At 41.9% G+C, this 22,032-nt stretch overlaps 1 protein-coding gene across 3 annotated transcripts in view; it reads left to right on the forward strand.

The window, feature by feature from the left end:
- Positions 1 to 2,245: 2,245 nt before the first annotated feature.
- The window catches only part of pstpip1a (proline-serine-threonine phosphatase interacting protein 1a), a 106,459-nt gene continuing 86,672 nt past the window's right edge, over positions 2,246 to 22,032 (forward strand). For 2 of the 3 annotated variants that reach the window (XM_043680393.1, XM_043680394.1), the window contains exon 1: positions 2,246 to 2,458. In XM_043680393.1, the coding sequence (XP_043536328.1) occupies positions 2,426 to 2,458 (33 nt within the window). In that variant the 5' untranslated portion in view covers positions 2,246 to 2,425. The remainder of the gene's footprint in view (positions 2,459 to 22,032) is intronic. The other variant, XM_043680395.1, reaches the window with a different exon arrangement.

Here is a 22,032-nt window from a genome sequence, read left to right on the forward strand (position 1 = left end):
TGTCTCCCACTGTCAGTATTCAGCACAGCAGTCTCTGCTGGTTCGACCATCATAGCCCTGAGAGGATGCCGGGAGCACACTCCGTCATGGCTTTCCAAAGGGCATTTCCTTTGCAATAGAACCTGGAGGATAAAATCTGAAGGGGAAATATTTATAGGTCATAGAGATGTACAGCACGGAAACAAACCCTTCCGTCCAACTCGTCCATGCCGACCAGACATCCCAACCCAATCTAGTCCCACCTGCCAGCACCCAGCCCATATCCCTCCAAACCCTTCCTATTCATATACCCATCCAAATGCCTCTTAAATGTTGCAATTGTACCAGCCTCCACCACATCCTCTGGCAGCTCATTCCATACACATACTACCCTCTGCGTGAAAAAGTTGCCCCTTTGGTCTCTTTTATATCCTTCTCCTCTCACCCTTCACCCATGCCCTCTCGTTCTGGACTCCCCAACCCAGGGAAAAGACTTTGGCTATTTATCCTATCCATGTCTCTCATAATTTTGTAAACCTCTATATGGTCACCCCTCAGCCTCCGACGCTCCAGGGAAAACAGCCCCAGCCTGTTCAGCCTCTCCCCTGGCAAATCCTCCAACCCTGGCAACATCCTTGTAATTCTTTTCTGAACCCTTTCAAGTTTCACAACATCTTTCCGATAGGAAGGAGACCAGAATTGCATACAATATTCCAACAGCGGCCTAACCAATGTCCTGTACAACCGCAACATGACCTCCCAAGTCCTGTACTCAATACTCTGACCAATAAAGGAAAGCATACCAAACTCCTTCTTCACTATCCTATCTACCTGCGACTCCACTTTCAAGGAGCTACAAACCTGCAACACTCCCTAGGATCTTACCATTAAATGTATACGTCCTGCTAAGATTTGCTTTCCCAAAATGCAGCGCCTTGCATTTATCGGAATTAAACTCCATCTGCTACTTCACAGCCCATTGGCCCATCTGGTCCAGATCCTGTTGTAATCTGAGGTAACCTTCTTCGCTGTCTACTACACCTCCAATTTTGGTGTCATCTGCAAACTTACTAACTGTACCTCTTATGCTCGCATCCAAATCATTTATGTAAATGACAAAAAGTAGAGGAACCAGCACCGATCCTTGTGGCACTCCACTGGTCACAGGCCTCCAGCCTGAAAAACAAACCTCCCACACCATCCTCTTTCTTCGACCTTTGAGACAGTTCTGTATCCAAATGGCTAGTTCTCCCTTTATTCCACGAGATCTAACCTTGCGAATCAGTCTCCCTTGGGGAACCTTGTCGAACCCTTACTGAAGTCTGGGTGGAGAGTGGCTGAATCACTCAGACAGAGAGCCAACATGGACATGAAAGGCTGAATGGCCTCCAGTGCTGATATGAAGTTAAGACTGCTTTGGCATGGGGTATCAGGAAGTGTTTCACTGATTTTAAATGATCAAAGCAAAACTGGGCATTCCAGGGTGGAGATTGCAATAACTCTAGGAATCTTTAAGAGACTGTTGGCAAGGGCACTAAACTCAATGTTGGCAAGAAGCCAGATGTCACTTGTGTGTTATACACTCAGATGCCAAGTCAACTTTAAAACTGAGGAGATGAGCTGGGTTGCAACACGTGATCTTAATTTGTCTCAAAATACTGACGAATGTTGTGGTTCCCTGTGTGTCCCTACCTCTGAATCATAAGGTCTCAGTTCTGGAAATTAGTCACAACAGGTCCAAGCAAGTCGGTTTCAAAGTGTCCCTGCCTGGGTTCCAAATCCCATCTGCTCCAGAAATGTATCATCTGAGTAAGGTTTTAAAATACACGGTTGCAGGAATTCAGATGGCTAAGAAAATAAACCACTTTGGAACTATGAATCCAGCCTTCATTGCAGCAGCCTATACAGTACATCACCAACTTACAACTCCAGAATTGTCTCTACCCGAGCTCCATTTATCTTCGAGAACCCTCCCTCTGTGCTGCAGGAAGCAATGATCTCGGTAATGATTCTCAGCTCCGTTCACAGCTGTTTTCACCTCACCTCCTCTTAGACACTTGCCTTATATACCAAAATAAATTTGTTACAGCATATATTTTGCATCCTGCACTCCAAGAATCTCGAAATAAATTGCTTCACGCTGTGCGTTGTCGGTTTCTGAACTCTCTGGAGTGTTACTGAAATACTTCACGTGCTAATTGCGGTTACCTCTGACATCACTTGAGTGAACAAAAACCCTCTTCCTTGTTCTCTCTTCGGGTCGGTTGTTGCTAAGAAGAGCGTTCGAGCAGGGAAATCGAATCTCGCTAGAGGTTGTAATTTTAGGACAAAATAAAAGAGGGAAAAAAATCTGAGCTGAAGATCTCATCATTGCAGCAGCACTGACCAGAGAGGGTCACATCAGCTTCATCAGAGAGTTTCATATTTCTTTTCGTTCGTGTTCTTAATGACTCGACTGCGCTTTAAGGACGCTTTCTGGGTGAGTAGCTTTCACGTTAAGTGAGGCTCTTTGTGTACAAGTTAACAAGGGACCAATTTTAGATCAGTTATTTTATTCCTTTAAATTTTGTTTCAGACAAAATCAAAACGTTCTAACTTGTAACGTGAGGTAATTTGGGCGTGTTAACATCGGGATTGGGTGGACTCTCGTTCACGAGTTTAGTAATAGCCAATATTTAATATCTCTCAAAGGTTCAGTTCACACTTGCACCGTTAAACAAAGTATCATCATTTCTGTTTCACTGAATCACTTTTTTAATTTGCGTAACTAGTTTCTGAGATCACAACCTTGTATTGTTAATGTTGCAAACTGTTATTGGCACACTCTCTGGGTAATCAATAGCCAAGGTCAGTTGATTCCGAGTGAAACTGAACCCTTGGGTTAGTGAATTGTAAACTTCACTCTGGCTCTCACTACGCGTTTAGAAATATCACTTGCTCACCTGTGCATCGAGTATAACTCTCTGCATGTGCCGACTGAGTCTCCTGGGAGCAGTTATGTCGTGTGACTCCAATTTGGGCACGTGGGTAATCAGAAGTGTTGGTCCTTTTGCATAAATGCAGCTCACTCCTCACCTCCCAGTATTGGTCAATGGTGACTGTGTGAGAGAGAATGCATGTAGTCACTAAATGGTGGGAGCCTTTTTTTTGTCTTTTAATCGCTCAAGAGAAATGTGGGTGTTTTGGTGGTTAGGCCAGCATGTATTACCCACCCCTACCTGCCCTGGAGAATGTAGTAGTAAAGAGCTGCCTTGAACCACTACTGTCCTTGGGATGTGGGGACGCTCATGGTGCAGTTAGGAAGAGAGTTCCAGGAATTCTGACCCAGTGACCGTGAAGGAGCAATGGTTATAGTTCTGAGTCAGATGGTGTGTGGCTTAGAGGTGAACTTGCTTTAAAGATGAGATGCTGCTGAGCCACACATACAATTTAACCTCATGGAATGGTCAGTACAAGCCAAGGTTTTGAGGCTGCCAAGTGTGTGTGTAAAATATTGTTGCATTCAACTGAGCAAAGCTTATTCCAGAGCCCTGACCTTTAACATCGAGGTGGACGAGGGCAGCAGATTCCAAGGGAACACCACCCCCTACAAGCTCCCCTCTAAGCTATCCACCTGGCTTGGAAATATATCACTGTTCCTTCACTGTCACTGGGCCAAAAACCTGGATCTCCCTTCCTGAGAGCACTAGGGGTGTCCTTGCATCAAATGGACATTAGTGATTCAAGAAGGCAGTTCACCTTCACCTTCTCCAGGGCAATTAGAGATGGGCAATAAATGCTGGCCAGCAACACTCTTTCCAAGAGTGGATTTAAAATAAACACCCTCTTCATACTCTTTCTAAAAAAAAATAGAGGATGCTGATCAAACAAAAAAAAAATTGTGATCAAGATTAGCACTGATATGAATTGGGTTCTGTTTTGCACTGATACTGACGGATGTTAAAATTGAACTGTAGAGAGAGACTTCTTTTTGTGTAAAGAGTTTCACTGTGCTGTGCTCCCATGTCTGATCAGATTCTAATCCTGGATTCGGGCTATGTTTACACTAGAACCTTGCTGTACCAACACCACATTTTGGGTTCACTGGAACCATAAAAGGGTGAGGCAAATATTTAAAATCCACCTAAATATGCAGGGTTTTTTTTTAAGGACAAAGATGTGAACCATTTGGAACACTTATTCTGTAGTGTTTTTATTATTCAGATACTTCACTTGATCGCCTGTCAGCAGTCTGTTCACTGTGGTGTTAGGTTTATCAAGGAAATTGTCACAATGCCATCTTCTCCCTCAAGTTAATGTTGCTGGGCCTGGAATCCAGATGCTCAGAAGATGCCCTGGGGTTGGAGTTCAAATACCAGCACAGTAGCTGCTGGACATTTTAAAATCACTAAATATAGCTGGATGTAAAGTTGATCACCAATAATGGGGACCTTGAAACTGTCATTGATCATTGTAAAGATCGAATGGGTTTACTCATGCCTTTGAGGGAAGGCAATTATCCTTACCTGGCTGCCCTAAATACAATTCCAGACCTGCAGCAATTTGGTTGACTTTTCACTGCCCTTTGGAATTACCCTAAATATCCGGTTGGCTCAAGGGAAATTGGGGCCAAAAATGCCAGTAATATCCACTTTCAAACAGTTAAATTGTAGCAGAACCTCTCCACTTGTATATTCTATGCCTTACTAGTAAAGTATTCCACATGCATTTTTAACCATCGATCCACCTACCTTAAAGGATCTACGAGCACCTAACTACGTCTTCTACGCTTCACAGAATCCTTTTCTGATTGTCTATTTCTTGCTTTGTCTGCCTCCTTCCACAATTACCTCACCATTGATTTCCATTTCTTCTGCCCAATTGACTCCTATCGATAACGTCTTGCAGTATATTACTTTCCGTTTACTATCAACCAATGTGCCCAATTTTTTTTGTACCATCTATGAATGTTTTAACCATGTCACCTATGATTTAGCCCTTCCAAACTTGCATTGTCCTTCTATGTGGTAAAAATCGCATGAGGCATGGGACCACCACAATTTGCAAGTTTCCTTTTAAAGACACGTAACATATTTTTTGACTTGGAACTCTATTACTGCACCTTCGCTGTCATTGGGCCAATATCTTGGAACACCTTTCTTAACAGCACCATAGATATACCTACAATCCATTTAGTACAGCTGTTCAAAAAGATGACTCCCCAAAACCTCCAGGAAATTAGGGATGGTTAATAAGTGCTGTCTGGTCAACGATGCACACATCTTGTGAATTAATTTAAAAAGGATCTTGATCATTTTGTGTAGCAAACCCAGTCCTGAGGCCTGCATAACCCAACTGGAAACAGCCTTCCTGTGACTAAAACACCTTTGCTTTCTGCTGCAGTGCCAACTTTCGAATCCAACATGTTGTTTTCCTTTCTTTCCATCATTTTTCCTTCTTTCCATCATTAGGTACCTTTTTCAAAAGCTTTCATAAAATTTATACTACATAAGATGCACAACCCCCATTGACTCTCTTTGTTACCACCATTTTTAAACAAAAAATTGGTAAAAGTCTTCAGACCCCACCTTTCTTTCTCAAATCCATGCTTGATTGATTTATGCTTTGTCTAAATGGCTATCAATACTGTCCCTCAGGACTTTTTCCAGTAGCATACCCAACGCTGAGATGAGATTGCTTGCTTGTAATTACTCAGTCTGTCCCTATTTTTTTAAACCATAGCCTTCCAAGACCCTCTCTATAGTTAGAGAGGATTAGAAAATGATGGTCAGAGTCTCAGCTATTTCTTCCGTTATTTCTCTTAATAGTTACCATCATCCTGGCCTTGGAAATTCAAAGATGCAAAACCCTTTAGTGTCTTCCATCATGTTTATCCCAACCAATATATACATTGACCTTTTTTTAAATATGATTGGAGGTACCAGTGTTGGACTGGGGTGTACAAAATCAAAAATCATGCAACACCAGGTTATAGTCCAACAGGTTTATTTGAAAGCACTAACTTTCGGAGCACTGCTCCTTCATCAAGTAGTGTGTGAATTGTGCCACCACACTCCTTGCTTTATGAAGACAAGCACAAAAGGACAGCATTTTGTTCTCCTCCAGAACTAGACTGGGTGGTGGGGGCTTCATTAATCAGTCAGGATGAAGGTTCTATTGTATCCCTAAACCATGCCCCCTGCCGCCCTCCCCCTCTGATTTAGTGCAGGGTAGATGGGCTTAAAGTTCACCTTGTCTGGAAACCATTTGAGACCCTTAAGGACCTCATACCACCATTTCTGGTATTCCATCAGCAGTGGGCAGAGGGACAATACCATACAGGCAAACCAGTGAAGACCCCTAAACAGAAATCTACCCACATACAGGTACTCCCTGTCTGGTACCAATGACCCTACCCCTTCCTCTTGAGGTTCCATTGCTAATTCCTCTTCTCTCTGAACCTCCTCAAATACTGCTCCTTGAGGTTTCCAGAATTAGGGGGCATAGTATTACATTACTTACAGTGTGGAAACAGGCCCTTTGACCCAACAAGTCCACACCGTCCTGCCGAAGAGCAACCCACCCAGACCCATTCCCCTACATTTACCCCTTAACCTAACACTACGGGCAATTTAGCATGGCCAATTCACCTCGCCTGCACATTTTTTGAACTGTGGGAGGAAACCGGAGCACCCGGAGGAACCCACGCAGACACGGGGAGGATGTGCAAACTCCACACAGTCAGTCACCTGAGGCAGGAATTGAACCCAGGTCTCTGGCGCTGTGAGGCAGCAGTGTTAACCACTGTGCCAGATTGTTCAGGAGGGTTGTTAGGAAGCCCTTCTGCACACAGAGGGTGGTAGATGTTTGGAATTATTTGTCAAAGAGCAGTCGATGCTGTATCAGTGATAATTTTAAATTTGAGATTTTTTTTCTGTAAAGTAAAGGTATTAAGAGATATGGGCCAAAGGATATGAAGTTAGGCTACAGATCAGCCATGATCTAATTGACTGATGGAACAGGCTTGAAGGGCTGAATGTTGAAACTTTATTGCTGGAACAGCACAGCAGGTCAGGCAGCATCCAGGGAACAGGAGATTCGACGTTTCGGGCACAGGCCCTTCTTCAGGAAAGCCCGAAACGTCGAATCTCCTGTTCCCTGGATGCTGCCTGACCTGCTGTGCTGTTCCAGCAATAAAGTTTCAACTTTGATCTCCAGCATCTGCAGACCTCACTTTCTCTTTGAAGGGCTGAATGGCCTACTCCTGTTCCTAGGAGAAAGTGATGACTGAAGATGCTGGCAATCAGAGTTGAGAGTGTGGTGCTGGAAAAGTATGGCAGGTCAGGCAGCATCCGAGGGGCAGGAGAATCGATGTTTCAGGCATAAGCCCTTCATAAAGGACATTCGTGGGAGATCTGCTAGCCCTGGTTGGCTAGAGATCTCAGGAATGGGGTATCCACTCACTCACTAAGGAGTTGGAAGCCCTGGTGGCAAGTTTCTGCTGCATGTTAGGCATTTGCTTCCATGGGGGTCCACTGGTTTTTGTGTCAGAGGTCAGGACCACTGCAGCCTCTATTACGTTCTTTCCAAAATATTTGTTAAGAACCATGCTCATGTTTTCGTCCCCTCAAATTACTATGTTTCCTTTCTCCAATAGGCACTATTCCCATAGTTATCTTATTGCATTTTTTCCTTTTTATAATTTCATCTCAGCTGTCTGCCCTTCACTGGAATTTCTGCAATCTTGAGTTCTCTGGACCTGACAGAAGCTCCCCTTTTATTGCCTTATTAACTTTGAATGAAATTCTGAAGTCTCTCTATCTATCTTCTCGTTTTGAACTCTGTATCTTGTCCTTAAGTGCCTCCCACTGCAATGACACTGCAAGTACCTTCAAGTTACTCTTTTTCCAGTCTGCTTTTGCTAAATCATGTATCTACTTGATAAAATTGGCTTACACACAATTTAATTTTCTTTTGAATTGCTAGTCCATCTTATCCATTTCAACAGTAAATCATGACGATGAGAGCTGTTTAATCGACACATGCCATCTGCCCAACTTTGCATCCTAAAACAAGGCCAGAAAATGTTCTATCTCTTATTGGACTTGCAATATATGTGTTAGCTTAAAAGAAAATCACCTGAATGCATTTTAAGAATTCTGGCCTCTTATTTTTGTGTTAATTTTATCTGATTAGTATTAAGGGTAATTGAACCCCTTACTTTAAATCAATTTTTCCTTTCTTAAAACATGCCATTTATCAATTGCAGATTCCCACCTTTTATCGGATTAGATAAAAGGCTTGCATCTTTTGCACCCAGATCAAGAGATCCTCATGAAGGGATACAAAGGAAATTTGAGTTTTCAGCCTTAGGAAAGTGAGATTTCCTTTGTAAATAATATTAGTGAACCAAGATGTGTTTTTTTTTAAAAAGGCAGTTTGGTAATTTCATAATCCTCATTACTTTAACCTGTGTTTCTTACAAATCTATTAAGTGAATTTAAAATTGCAGGATTTTATGTCCAGATCTCTGGATTGCTAGACCTATGATAGGTTAAAATTTTAGAATTGAATCCTGAGATGTGGATGTAAATGGCCAGGCCAGCATTTATTGTACATCCCTCATTATCCAGGAGAAGTTCAGTGAGCTGCCTTTTTGAACTGCTGCAGTCCATATGATGTAGGGACACCCACCGTGCTGTTAGGCAGGGAGATCTGGGAATTTAACCCAGCAGAGAGGGAAATCATTGGCCAACCCAGGAGCAGCACTCTGACACATAAATGAAGTATAGTGGGCCCCTCCATGCCCTATTGGGCCTTGATGTAAGCTCCTGTCTTAGGTCCTGGTTCCAAGGCAGGATGATGTGCAGCTTGGAGGACAACTTCCAGGTGCTTGGTGCTCCCCTATATCTGCAGCTGCTGTCAATCTCCAGAGTTAGAGGTTATGGGTTTGGAAAGTTCTATTGTAGGGGTCTGGGTGAGCTGCTGCTGTGTACCTTTCAGATGGTATACACTGCTGTCAGTAGTGGCACTCCAAATTATTGAACATGAGCACACGATGGGCTTTTCAATCTGAAAATCCTTTATTCAATTTATCATTTTTCCAGGTCTGGGCTCTAACTTGTCAAAAGTCAAACATGTTTTCATTTGTGTCAAAATAGGATTGGGAAGTATTAAATTATGTGGGGAAGATTGGAATTGAGCATGTATATGTGAGCAAATCCAACAAGACATGAAAAGGGCATGGCCATTGTGGGTGGAGGAGGGCTTCCTCAAAATGGAGGTCAGCAGTCATGCTCTGAAGTTGTTGAAGTCAATATTGAATCCTAGAACTCATTTTCTAGACACATTTCCACCTTTCTCATACATCATTTCCACCCATTTTGCATCTCTATCCCTCCTTTGCAACCATTAGCATTCCCTTTGCCTTTTGCTCTGGGTACCCTCCCCATCTATTCCACTTACTACTCCTCCCCCTCTATCAACAACATAGAAAATACCATTTTCCAGTTCTGACAGAGTCACATCACACCCAACATTAACTCTGTTTATCTGTCCAGAGATGCAGCCAGCATTTCTTATGTTAACTTAACACTTCACTAATGATATAAAATAAAACAAATGTTAGAGGGGCAAAGAAAATCTGATAATCCTGACTTTCAGAGTAAAATGCCAGAATACACAGGTCAGTCTATGTACAAAAAAGTATTCTTTCTAATGTGACCTTCAGGTCTGCCGAAGGTATCCATCTTAGAACATAGCTTAGAACTGTACAGCACAGGAACAGGGCCCTTCAAGCCATGATGTTGTGCCGAAAATGACACCAAATTAAACTAATCCCTTCTGCCTGCCCTTGGTCCACATCCCTCCATTCCTTGCATATTCATGTGATTTCTAAAAGTCCCTTAAATGCCCCTAACGTACCTACCTCCACCACCACCCTGGCAGCAGGTTGCAGACTCCTATCGCTGTTTTCATTTTAAAAAAAAAACCTTGCCCCTCATATTTTCCTTTTGAACTCTTTCTACCCCCACCACCATTCACCACCACCACCTTAAATGTGTGCCCTGAGCATTAGACATTTCAACTCTGGATTGGAAAAAAAAATTAAGACTCGAGATCATAAAATAAGTTTTTTTCCCCCGATACTGAATAGCATGTGGTGCATTTTCGGAAGTTTCTGGTTTTGTTAAATGTTAATACTTACCAAAGCAATGAAAACAAAACTATTGAATGTACCTGACAGATCTCTCTCTGCATGCAGATGCAGCCAGAGCAACCAGAGATCATTAACTCTCAATCTCTCCCTGAAACTGAGAGACTTGCTGAGCCTCTTTGTTTTTAATTCATCTGTACCCTTTTTTTAAGTTAAATTCCTGTATGATTTCGATATTTAAGTATACTAAGAAAATTAGAATAGTACATGTGAAGGGAAGATAATTTAAAAAGAGGTTTAAGATAACACAAATTGCTCAAACAGTTTTGATAGGATGTTGATTCCTGAGGCAACTGAGAGATTTCAATAGCGTTAGGCATGATCTTAAGTAGATAAGGGAATTTGATTAATGCAGTTTAAAAATAGTGAAATAATTATAGCACCATTACTTTATCACATTATCAAGCTCACTAATCTTCAAGCAAACTTTACAGTGCTTCATTTAACATTTGACTCTACAATGCCATTAATTAGTGATGATTTGGAGATGCCGGTGTTGGACTGGGGTATACAAAGTTAACAATCACACAATACCAGGTTAGAGTCCAACAGGTTTATTTGGAAGCATTAGCTTTCAGAGCACTGCTCCTTCATCCACCTAATGAAGGAGCAGCGCTCCGAAAGCTAGTGCTTCCAAATAAACCTGTTGGACTCGAACCTGGTGTCATGTGATTTTTAAATTAATTAGTGACACCTTTTTTGACTCTGAATTAGAACATTTTATGGATATGATGCACACTCTAGAAGCTGAGCATTAATATCCAGTGTAATTTAGGCTAACATTATTGGAGCTGTTATTGCATGTACATTGTTGTTCGCAAGCTCAGTGGATATTATAAACTACTGGCTACTTGTGGATTCTGGTTGCATGTATTTGTGTGTTTACAGGGCAAGGCTTCAAAAGTGATTCTGTCAATAAGGTAGTTTGTAATGACCCTGAGATGTGATGAATGAATAAGGTGCAATCTTAACATATGGTGACGTGAGCTTTTTTACCTCGTAAAAACGTATATAGCAAACATGGAACAGGATAAGGAGTTGGATGATCAACCACATTCATATCGAATGGGGAAGCAGGTTCAAAAGGTCGAAATCATAGAATCAGAATGGCCAACTCCAGTCTCTATTTGTCTATGTCTTTATGAAGCTTATTGGCCAGATCTAGAGGTCAGGTCTTCAGGATGTTAAAAAGGGATAGAATACGAACATCCTGCAGATACTTTAGCAGAAAAGTTTCTAGCCTCTGGGCTGGATTCGCACTGTTGGCTCAATGACTAAAGTCATCAGAATAAAGTCAACAACGTGGGTTACATCCTGCACTGGCTGTGCTACAGCTGGGAAAGCTCTGCACCTTGTGGAGTGGTCACCTCACACTGTCTGATGAGCCAACTCCTGGATACTAAACTAAAGCCACTAGTTATCATCTCAGGTGGTGTAAAAGATCTTATGGCATTATGTTTAAAAGCAAGGGAGTTCTCCCCAGTGTCCTGGTCATTATTTATAACCTCCACTAACATCACTAGCAACCAATGGTATGGTCATTATCATTTTTATATTTGAGAGCTTTGAGCATGAATGAACTGCTGTGTTTTTGGCACCCCAACATTGACTACATTTTACTCACACTTCTTTGGCTGTGAAGCACATTTTATAACCTTGGATCAAAACTGACAAAATGCACTGGGTGTATGGATGATTAGTATCGAAACAGAAAATTTGAAGCTGTGGGGCAGCTATGATTTTAAATTAACCACATTGTTGAAGTTGAGCAAACTGAAGAAAGATTTGTCATCTATAGCATGCCCTTGCTCTACCCAACCTTAACTGTTAACTTGAGAAAACGTTCCATGCACCAGCATTATCATCTGTTATAGAAGTTGCAGTCGCTGCATTAGATGCTAGGTTAGTAATACGATCGTGGGATACATGCAGTTATACCCAGTCAAGAGACAAGAAAGTTATGTTGCCTGCCTGGTGCAAGGTCCGAAACTGGAGAGATTCCAGTCATTGTAGTCCAAGCATCAACAATGTAGAAACAACTTTTTTAAAAAAATGGTTCTGCTGGGAGATGTACAAGCAGACAGGAAATAAATTACAAAGCATAGCTTCAGAGGTAATAATCTGATTACCTGAGCCATCATCTTCTAGCAAGGGCAATTAGGGACAGGCTTTGCCAGTGACACCCACATCCCATGAATTACTGTATGCACTGGTGTAAAAGCCGACTGTCTATTTTTAGCCAAAAAGTTTCCATATACCTCGTGTAAAAGTCAACCCTAGTTCTTCACAGATAACGGATCAATATTTGAGAGTCAAGGTATTATCTTGTACATAAATGTTACGATGAGGAAATGAATCTCTTTTTCTGTGCTATTGTGCTTTGTACAATTCACACCAATTTAGCGTGAAATTTGAAGATGCATCAGGTCAGAGTCAGGTGACAACCTCCCTTTGAATTAAAATTAGAATCAGAATCCCTACAGTGCAGCTCAGCTTCCCAGTAGCACTCATGGAATACACTCACATACCTAGTAGAGATTCTGAAATTATGTAAAAATGCCCTCCAGAAAAAAAACAATAAAAGATACAGCAGTGTTTAAACTGAAAGTTATTGAAGTTGCAGAGAAGACAAATAAACGGTGTAGCAGCCAGAGAATTGTGTGCTTGGGAGAAACTTGAGAGAGATAGATATCAAACCAACTTCAGACAATGTTAAACCGAGAGTGTGCCAGAGGTAAACTTAGCAGGTGGCCACAATCAGAAAAAAAAAGTGTTGCTGAGTGGGTACTGGAAAATTGTCAAGATGGAAAATATTAGTTGTGAAGCCATCCGAATCCACATACAAAACCAATCAAAGAAGGATGGAATTTTGGATTTTAAAGCAAGTGCTGGCTGGTGCCTAAACATCGTGAGAAGCCATGACTTAGTTCTCTGCCAAAGCACTCAGCTTGCACAAAAGCTGCCTGTGAATTAAAAGATAAGATAAGATGTTACACAGTTTCACCAGTTGGTAATTAGAAATCGGCAAAAGGGAGGCTTCTGCTAATGATACAGTATTTTGGACTGTAGAGGTTGCAAAAACAGTAAAAAGACACAGTTAAATGTTCTGAATCCAAGTGCATGCAGCATTTGTAACAAAATAGACAAATTGTTAACACAGAAATAAGTACAGTAGCGCCTCGACATACAAACGACCCTGTTCATGAACAAATCGGTTTACGAACAGGATTGTACGTAAAATTTTGCTTCAAGGTACGAACAGAGTGAAGTGCAGGCTTTTGTTGAGAGGCATCACCCTAACAAAACTGTGACCAACAGAGCAGTGAACATTTTAAAATTCTGCAAAAAAGAAAAAAAACAACAAGTTTCTCTGGATCGTTTTCTTGTGGCATCACCAACCTCAAAGAGACAAAAAAGAGAAAAGACTCCAGAAATATCCAAACAATGGAAAAATTGATTCAGTTCGCGAACTGGGTCCCAGAACGGATTAAGTTCTTAAGTCGAGGTGCTGCTGTATGTATGTTTTGATAGATATCACAGACATGGTTGCAGACTGCCCTATCTTTGGATAGAAAACGCAGTTCAGGTATGTGCAATTGTGTATGTGAAATTTTCACCACCATCTAAAACTGCCCCACTCTCAAACAGTTGAGTGAATGGAAAGTGGATTGAGATGTAACCTAAATTCAAATTTCTTAGTATCCAAATTGTGGGCAAAGATCTAGAAACACAAGATGGAATAAAACAAAACAGAAATTAAAGAGAAACAAGAGGGTGGAGTGTGTGTATAGAATAAGTGCCAGAGGAAGTGATGGAGGCTGGTACAATTACAACACTTAAAAGGCACCTGGATAAGTACACGAATAGGGAGGGCTGAGGGGGATATGGGCCAAATGCTGGCAAATAGGACTAGATTAATTTAGGATATCTGTTCAGTGCCGATGAGTTGGACAGAAGGGTCTCTTTGCGTATGAATAGAGGAGAAAAAAAGAATAAATTCCTGTAATGAGAATTATATCTGGTAATTAATTATTTATGTCACAGAGCCAGAAAATACGTCAGTTGCTAATAAGGAAACATTTATGACAACATGTTACCTCCAAAGTGTGACTTCTGTTATGTGTCAGGCCCAACTGAATCACATTCCTTAATAAACAGGAAATTATGACATCAGTAAGATTACAATTTAAAATTTTCAGCATACTCCAGATGTTTGGAGTCATGTACCTGTCATACATTTATTAGAACTATAGTTAAAAGCCCATAAAGGTTCCATTTGGAGAAAGTACCCCTGCAGTACATAGCTCATTGCAATGCAACTTGTGGGTGGGCGGCACGGTGGCACAGTGGTTAGCACTGCTGCCTCACAGCGCCAGAGACCCGGGTTCAATTCCCGCCTCAGGCGACTGACTGTGTGGAGTTTGCACGTTCTCCCCGTGTCTGCGTGGGTTTCCTCCGGGTGCTCCGGTTTCCTCCCACAATCCAAAGATGTGCAGGGTCAGGTGAATTGGCCATACTAAATTGCCTGTAGTGTTAGGTAAGGGGGTGAATGTGGGGGTATGGGGTGGGTTTCGCTTCGGCGGGTTGGTGTGGACTTGTTGGGCCGAAGGGCATGTTTCCACACTGTAATCTAATCTAATCTAATCTAAACAATTTACACAGCATGCAAAGTGAGGTTGGCACTGCAAAGCTCACCCTGGAAAGGTTTTAAAATCTTGGAAGAACATTCCTTTCACCAGTGACTTGCTCTTGGATTCAGCTTGGCTGCAGGGGATGAAGTATCCTTTTTTCCCCACCACTTTATTCCACTGAGATTCTTCTATATTGGTATCAATGGGCTGTTGTATTAATGGTGCCCAAAGTAGGAGTCTTCTTCAGTTGGTGGTGAGACCATTGGTGAAGAAGCCCAATGTGTGAGTGAAGACTCTGACACACACCGGGCAGGTGGTCTTTCAAGAGCCAGGTAGTTGTGTTTGTTTGAATCCTGTGAAGCTTGAACGACATCTCCTCTACATGTTCTCTAAGAAATCTCGATGTGTTTGGTACCTTCTCCAGTTTGATCAGTCACAAGCCAGGGACTCCCGTTAGTCAAGTGGGAATGTCTGATCTTTTTAGGAATGTTTAATGAAGTTTTTCTGTGGTCCCAAGAATCTCCTGATATGACTGAGTTCAGAGTACAGCAGTTATTTCGGTTATCTGGTGTCAGGCATGAGTGGCATATTCTGCCTATTTGGGGAGTGTTAATAAAAAAAACAGCAGTCTCTAAAATCAGACACTATCCAAATTCATAGTTTGAATGTCTAATTGGTTAGTTTATTTTTGAACTCATAATATTAAAAGTATCTTTTGAAGAAAAAAGGGGGTAGGTCATTTGGCTCATCAAATCTGCTTCTTGAATGAAAGATGCACAGGCCACACCTCTTGGGTTTACACAGTTAGAAGGATGATGAAACAAAGTTTCAATATTTAGGAGTTTAAAAACTATAGAATTTCCTCCAGACATGATTACTTTGTCCAGTAGAGAATGCCTTCAAGTGCTCCATACTAGTTAAAAATCCAAATTTGGTCCAACATGCTTCTTTCTGAAAAGAAAAAAAGTCCTGGAGATCAGTGGATCAGGCAGGATCCATGGCGAGGGAGCTAATGTTTTACGTCTAGATGGGTCTTCATTGGAGCTTCTTTCTCTCTTATATGCAGATAGTGATCCTCAAAAAGGGGTCTATTAGTTTAGCAATAAATTATTTCAACAAGTTTATTTTACCCTCAGTGGAACAGCTGTGTATATTAAAAACATACATATATTTGTCATAAATGAGTTTCAGTTATTTTGTTTATTCATCTTCTAGTCTAAAGATTTCACAGTTCAACTTCCCACCCAGCTTTGTATCGTGTGCAAACTTGGACATTTTAGATTCCTCTAAGCCACTAATCTAAAATTATTTTTAGCACTCCATTCAAATGAACACCTTTGGATGGAGTAATGGAAATAGCAAGGTAGACCTGTGTTCTATTTTACTGAGTCTTTTGAATAGCGGTGACAATATGCATTATTACACACTTGATGTAGTCTGGAGCTATGGATTGGCTTACTGATAGCTGTCAAACCACTAAGTAGGAATCTCGCCTGCTCTTAACCAACTGAGGATTGTTTTTGAAGAATTTGCAGGTGAATACTTGACCTATTTGGCAAATGTGGTGAACATACATTCCTTGGTTATCAGATGTTGGAATAGGACTTGAACTGTGAACCAGTGCACCACAAGACGTTGATGTTTGAGGTGACAGAATGCATTTCACTGCATATGTTTGATTTAATGTGATAAACCTTCTCTCCCTGTCTCAACAAACTCCAATTACAATAGTAGCAGGTAGTTACCTAACCAACCTGTTCAAAGATCTTGTTACACTCTAAACAAAAACTGAAAGAACTGCAGATGCCATACATCAGGTTCTGAGGAAGGGTCACTTGACCCAAAATGTTAACTCTGATTTCTCTGCCAGACCTGCTGAGCTTTTCTAGCAATTTTTGTTTGTGGTGTTAGTACACATATCTGGGGCAGGTGGGAGTTGAATCCAGGCTTATGGCCTCTAGGTAGGAACACTACCAAAATACCAAAAGAGCCCCACTAGCAAGTAATACTGAAAACATGAGGACGGAGTCCGTAACAAGACAATGAAAAAACTGCTACTGTGTCACAGGACCCCAATAGGTTCTGTTGGATGTTAAACCTTCAGTATTTCAGGGTATGTAGGTAAATAGGTGTTGATTATTAATTACAGTTGCATGTGTATCCAAAGAAATTGGGTGGGGGTGGTTCATATGGCACAATGGTAGTATCCCTACCTCTGAGCTAGGGTGCCTGGATTCCGAACCCACCTGCTCCAGAGTTATACAATAACATTGAACAGATTGATTGATTTGATTTTGATTAGAAGAGATCTACATTAGGTCATTACATGTTGTTTTTGGTGGTGTTGCAAATACTTGCATGTGTATCAAAAGCAGAGGGGCTCTTGTAGCACAGTGCTGGTGTTCCTACCCCTGGGCCAGCAAGCCCAGGTTAAATTTCCACAGGCTTCAGTCGTGTGCCATGTCATCTCTGAACTGGTTCATTAGGCAGACCCAACCAATGTAAGGGGGTTGTTTAGTGCCAAGCTGTTAGCTCTATAACCAGCAGTAAGCACTGACTCCACCAGAAGCAATCTGGACGCCTCACTAATATGCAAGGAGACTCTATAAATCTAGAATATAAAACTAGTCTTAGTAATTGTGACTGTGAGTGTCATCAATTGTTGTAAAATCATCAACTCCACTTAGGGAAGGAAATCTATCATTGTTACTTGGTCTGGCCTACATGCAACTGCAGACCCACAGCAATGTGTGATTCTGAACTAAGACCATAAAGCACAGGAGCACAAGTTGGCCTTTGCTCTGAGTTTGTTTGGTCATTCAGTGAGATCATGGTTGAATTAATAATCTTTAAGTCCACTTCTTGCCTTTACTACATAACCCTTTATTTCCTTTTTTTGCTGCATTGAATATTCTTAATGACCTAACCCTTGGTAGTAAAGAGCTCCACAGATTCACGACCCTCAGGGGAAAAAATAATCCTCCTCGTTTCTATCTTAAATGGATGACCCCTTACTCTAAGATCCAGACTCTCCCACAAGGGGAAACAACCTTTCCACACAATCCTATCAAACATTTAAGAATCATAATGTTTCAATAAGCTTTCTTATTGATCTAAGCTCCAATAAGTACAAACTCAACCTACTCAAACTATCCTCAAGAAAATCACTCCATACTGGGGATAAAAACCAGTGAAACTTCTCTGGCCTGCCAGTATATCTTTGCTTTGATAAGGGGACTAAAACTGTTCATAGTAAATTTTGTAAAAAGCCACTCTGTTCAAAGGCTATTAAAGGTGAGCCAAAACTCCTGGTCTTGCTGGCTACACCCACATCCCATGAATTAAGAGGCGGGGGGGGGGAAAAAGATAAACTGCTTTGGAGGGGACCAGAACTGGGAGCATAGCTAGAAGAGTGCTGTGCTGTACTGTACAGTTCTATGTTCTAAGCTGGCTACAAATAACTTGATGAATAGTGTGAGCATTGAGTGCGCTACCACAGAGTGGTTGAGGTATGTAATATGGTGCGTATAAAGAGGAAGCAGAGTAAACACACAGGAGCAGAGATGCATTGATAAGTCGGATGAAGGTTAGAGGCTGATTTGGAAGTATTATCAGCTTTGACAGATGGACCAAACTAGCATGATTCAGCACAGTGTGTAATGATATTTTGGTGTCAGTGTGTGTAAACCATCTTGAATACCATGATTTCATCATCCGTTTCAAAGCACTCACCAGAATACTTTTTACTTTAGAAAAAATGTCAGGAACAGACCAAGAGGGATGGAATGTATCAAGGGAAGTTAACAAGGGAAGATATTTTTGCAAATAGTCTGAGCTCCCCTCTGTCACTTTCCCACCTTGCTGGAGACTTTGGGCTGAAATTTTTTTTTGGGTTAAATGTCAGGTTTCATGGAGAGTTTCTCTCTGAGACTTGAAGAATTTTCTTGTCCAACCTGCTTCATACCCTACCTCACCTGAACAATGCTCCTCTCTCCTGATTCTAGCCCCATTCTACCACTCGCTGTACCCAGAATAGCTCACCACTGTTGGAATACCTGAAAGTAGCCAGCGTCCCTGCTGCCAGTACCATTGTTTTTAAAAAGCCATTGTGCATCTAGACAAGCACAGCTGGTCTGGCTGACTTTGTGTCTGCATTAGACTTCACATAAAGACAGCAGGTATATGAGCCTCAAATCTTTTACCTGAGGAGGCACGGCAATGAAAGAGTGAGGTGCTTTGACAGCGAGCGGAGATGCGAGGTGGCAGCAGCAGTGGAATTGGAGACTCCTGGTTGTGGGGCGAGTGTGGGTTCAGCAGTGAAGAGATGGTCCTTAAAGTGTGATGACTGTTACATTGGTGGGTCTGGCGCAGGCACATTGAGGCATTGGAGAGATCTCTTCTAGTTACTGGAAGCTAGGTGCTAGTGTAGTCTGGGTTGGAAAGTCTGTTATTCTGAACGTTTTTATCTATTCTTCTAACTTGTTCCTATGATCTGTAATGATAGACTCTTATTAATTTATTTTTCTTTTCTTCTTCCTGGGTTTTTTCTTAATGTGTACCTAGCACTCTTGTGTTGAGATGGTGCTGTAAGTGGCGATATGTAAACTTTTCACCGTACTCGTGTGAGTACACGTGGCAATTAAACTAATTCAGAGATGCAGCCTGGTCCAGCCCATGAGCTGAGTGCATGTCCCTTTGTGTGTCACCAGTCCCTCTGGAGCCTGCCCTGCGATATTGGCACCCTGTTTCGAACATGGCCATCATTCGGAGCAATCCATCAGGGACCCGTTTTGGTTCCCACGTCAACTTTTCTCTGCGTCTGAAATAAAACAAACACCTGTGGGCGCTTTAATTCTGAAATGAAAATGGGAAATGCAGGAATAAATCTGTAGGTCCAGCAGCACCTGTGGAGAGAGCAACTCTGGACTCAATGTTAACTCTGTTTTCCCCCTCTCCCTGTAGATGTTGCTGGATCTGCTGAATTTCTCCAACATTTCTGTTTTGTTTCCCAACGCTGAGCTTGTTTGGTGAGCTTGGTAAGATAGGAAGCTAAATCGTAACGAGTAGAGTTGGTCTGTTAACAAGGTATTGAGTAAGCATAGTTCCCCTTAAACCACCACTTGCTACTACCTAACGACAAACACACAATGCTGACTGAATGGGATAAAATTTGGAGCAAAATGCTCTCTGTTGAAGGGGACCTCATCACACTTTATCACCCAATTCTAGAACTGGATTTTGACCAGCTAGGTCAATGGGCTGAGGAATGGCAGATGGAGTTTAATATTGGATTAATGCGAGATGCAGTGTTTTTGGAAAAGCAAATCCGAGCAGGACTTGTACACCTTTTTAATGGCAAGGTCCTGGGGTGTGTCACTGATCAAAGAGACCTTGGAGTGCAGGTTCATAGCTCCTTGAAAGTGGCGTTGTAGGTAGATAGGATAGTGAAGAAGGCGTTTGGTATGCTTTCCTTTATTGGTCAGAGTATTGGGTACAGGAGTTGGAAGGTCATGTTGCAGCTGTACAGGAAATTGGTTAGGCCACTGTTGGAATATTGCGTGCAATTCTGGTCTCCTTCCTATCAAAAGGATGTTGTGAGGGTTCAGAAAAGATTTACAAGGATATTGCCAGTGTTGGAGGATTTGAGCTATAGGGAGAGGCTGAACAGGCTGGGCTGTTTTCCCTGGAGTGTCGGAGGCTGCGGCATGACCTTATATCAAGGTTTATAAAATTATGAGGGGCATAGATAGGGTAAATAAACAAGGTCTTTTCCCTGGGGTGGGGGAGTCCAGAACTAGAGGGCATAGGTTTAGGGTGAGAGGGGGAAGATATAACAGGGACCTAAGGGGCAACGTTTTCACGCAGAGGGTGGTACGTGTGTGGAATGGGCTGCCAGAGGGAGTGGTGGAGCCTAGTACAATTACCACATTTTTAAAAGGCATCTGAATAGTATATGAATAGGCAGGGTTTGGAAGGATATGAGCTAAGTGCTGGCAAATAGGACCTAAGTTAAGTTAGGACATCTGGTCTGCATGGATGAGTTGGAGCGAAGGGTCTGTTTCCATATTGGATATCTCTGACTGTCCAAAATGGAGGCCCATGGGAGAAAACGAGAGCTTAGTACTCATCCTGACTTTCCTGATGGGAATTGTTGTTGTCTAGTTTTGTTTCTGGCATATGGGAGAACGGAAAGTTGCATATAATCAAGGTGACATTAGATGCAAATAGGCCTTGGGTCACTCGCCTCAAGACTCCCACCTTGCTATCCAAGACGTGGTTCTACAATTGGAAGTTGATTTTGGAAATCTTTTTTTCAGTAAGCCATATTTTCCCAACTAATTTACCAATGTTAACATATTTTAGAAACGTGCTTTCAGTCGGAGTCTGTGCCTATAATTACTTGGTTAATTGTATTTCTTACAAATTAGGAGCAGGAGTCCATCATGAGGTGATATGTGTAGAATGCAATGCTCACTACTTCATTCAGGTAGACCCATTACAAGCTTCAATCCTGAATGGCAGTCCCCAGTTAAAAGCTGTCTGGTCATAGTTTTGATTAGCCTGCAGAATGTGCAGCTATCTGCTGCTTATCAAGCTGAGGGATTATCCATCACCGTAACCCTGCCCTTCCTGTTCCTTCAGTAGCGTTTGTGCAACAGCCTCTTGAGTTTTTCTAAAAATGCAGCAGCTGATGAGACCATTATAAAACCGCAGTTGCAAGACAATTCTTTCTTTTTTGTGACTCACTATTTAATTGCAGTAATGTTCCTCGGCTTTTGCTTCCCAAATTGAATGCAATTAGCAACAAGATCAATGGAAGAATATCACATTTGTGGATCTCCACAATTTAGAAAGATTTGCTCCCTCCCTCGTCTCTAAGAGAATTAGTCATTTGCCCCCTTTCTCAGGTTTTTTTTAACGTGGATAGCTTGGTAATTGAGAATACCCACCCAAGTAACATCAGAGTTATAGAGACTCTGAGGGTCTCCAGGTTCACTCCTGTTCGGAGTTACTCTGCGTTCCTCCTGTTGATCTGGTGCCAGGTGACTCCTACTGGAAGTAGGCATGTGTGGACATCAGGTGAATGCCAACATGGGCCAATATTGAAGGCATCAAGAGGTATGAAGAGAAATTGGAGGTAGAGGATCAGTCGCAATCTTTTTTTTTTGTTTTGTACATTCACGGGATGAGGGTGTCGCTGGCTAGGCAGCATTTATTGCCCATCTC

Source organism: Chiloscyllium plagiosum, chromosome 40 (assembly GCF_004010195.1).
Source record: "Chiloscyllium plagiosum isolate BGI_BamShark_2017 chromosome 40, ASM401019v2, whole genome shotgun sequence".
NCBI classification, from domain to species: Eukaryota; Metazoa; Chordata; class Chondrichthyes; order Orectolobiformes; family Hemiscylliidae; genus Chiloscyllium; species Chiloscyllium plagiosum.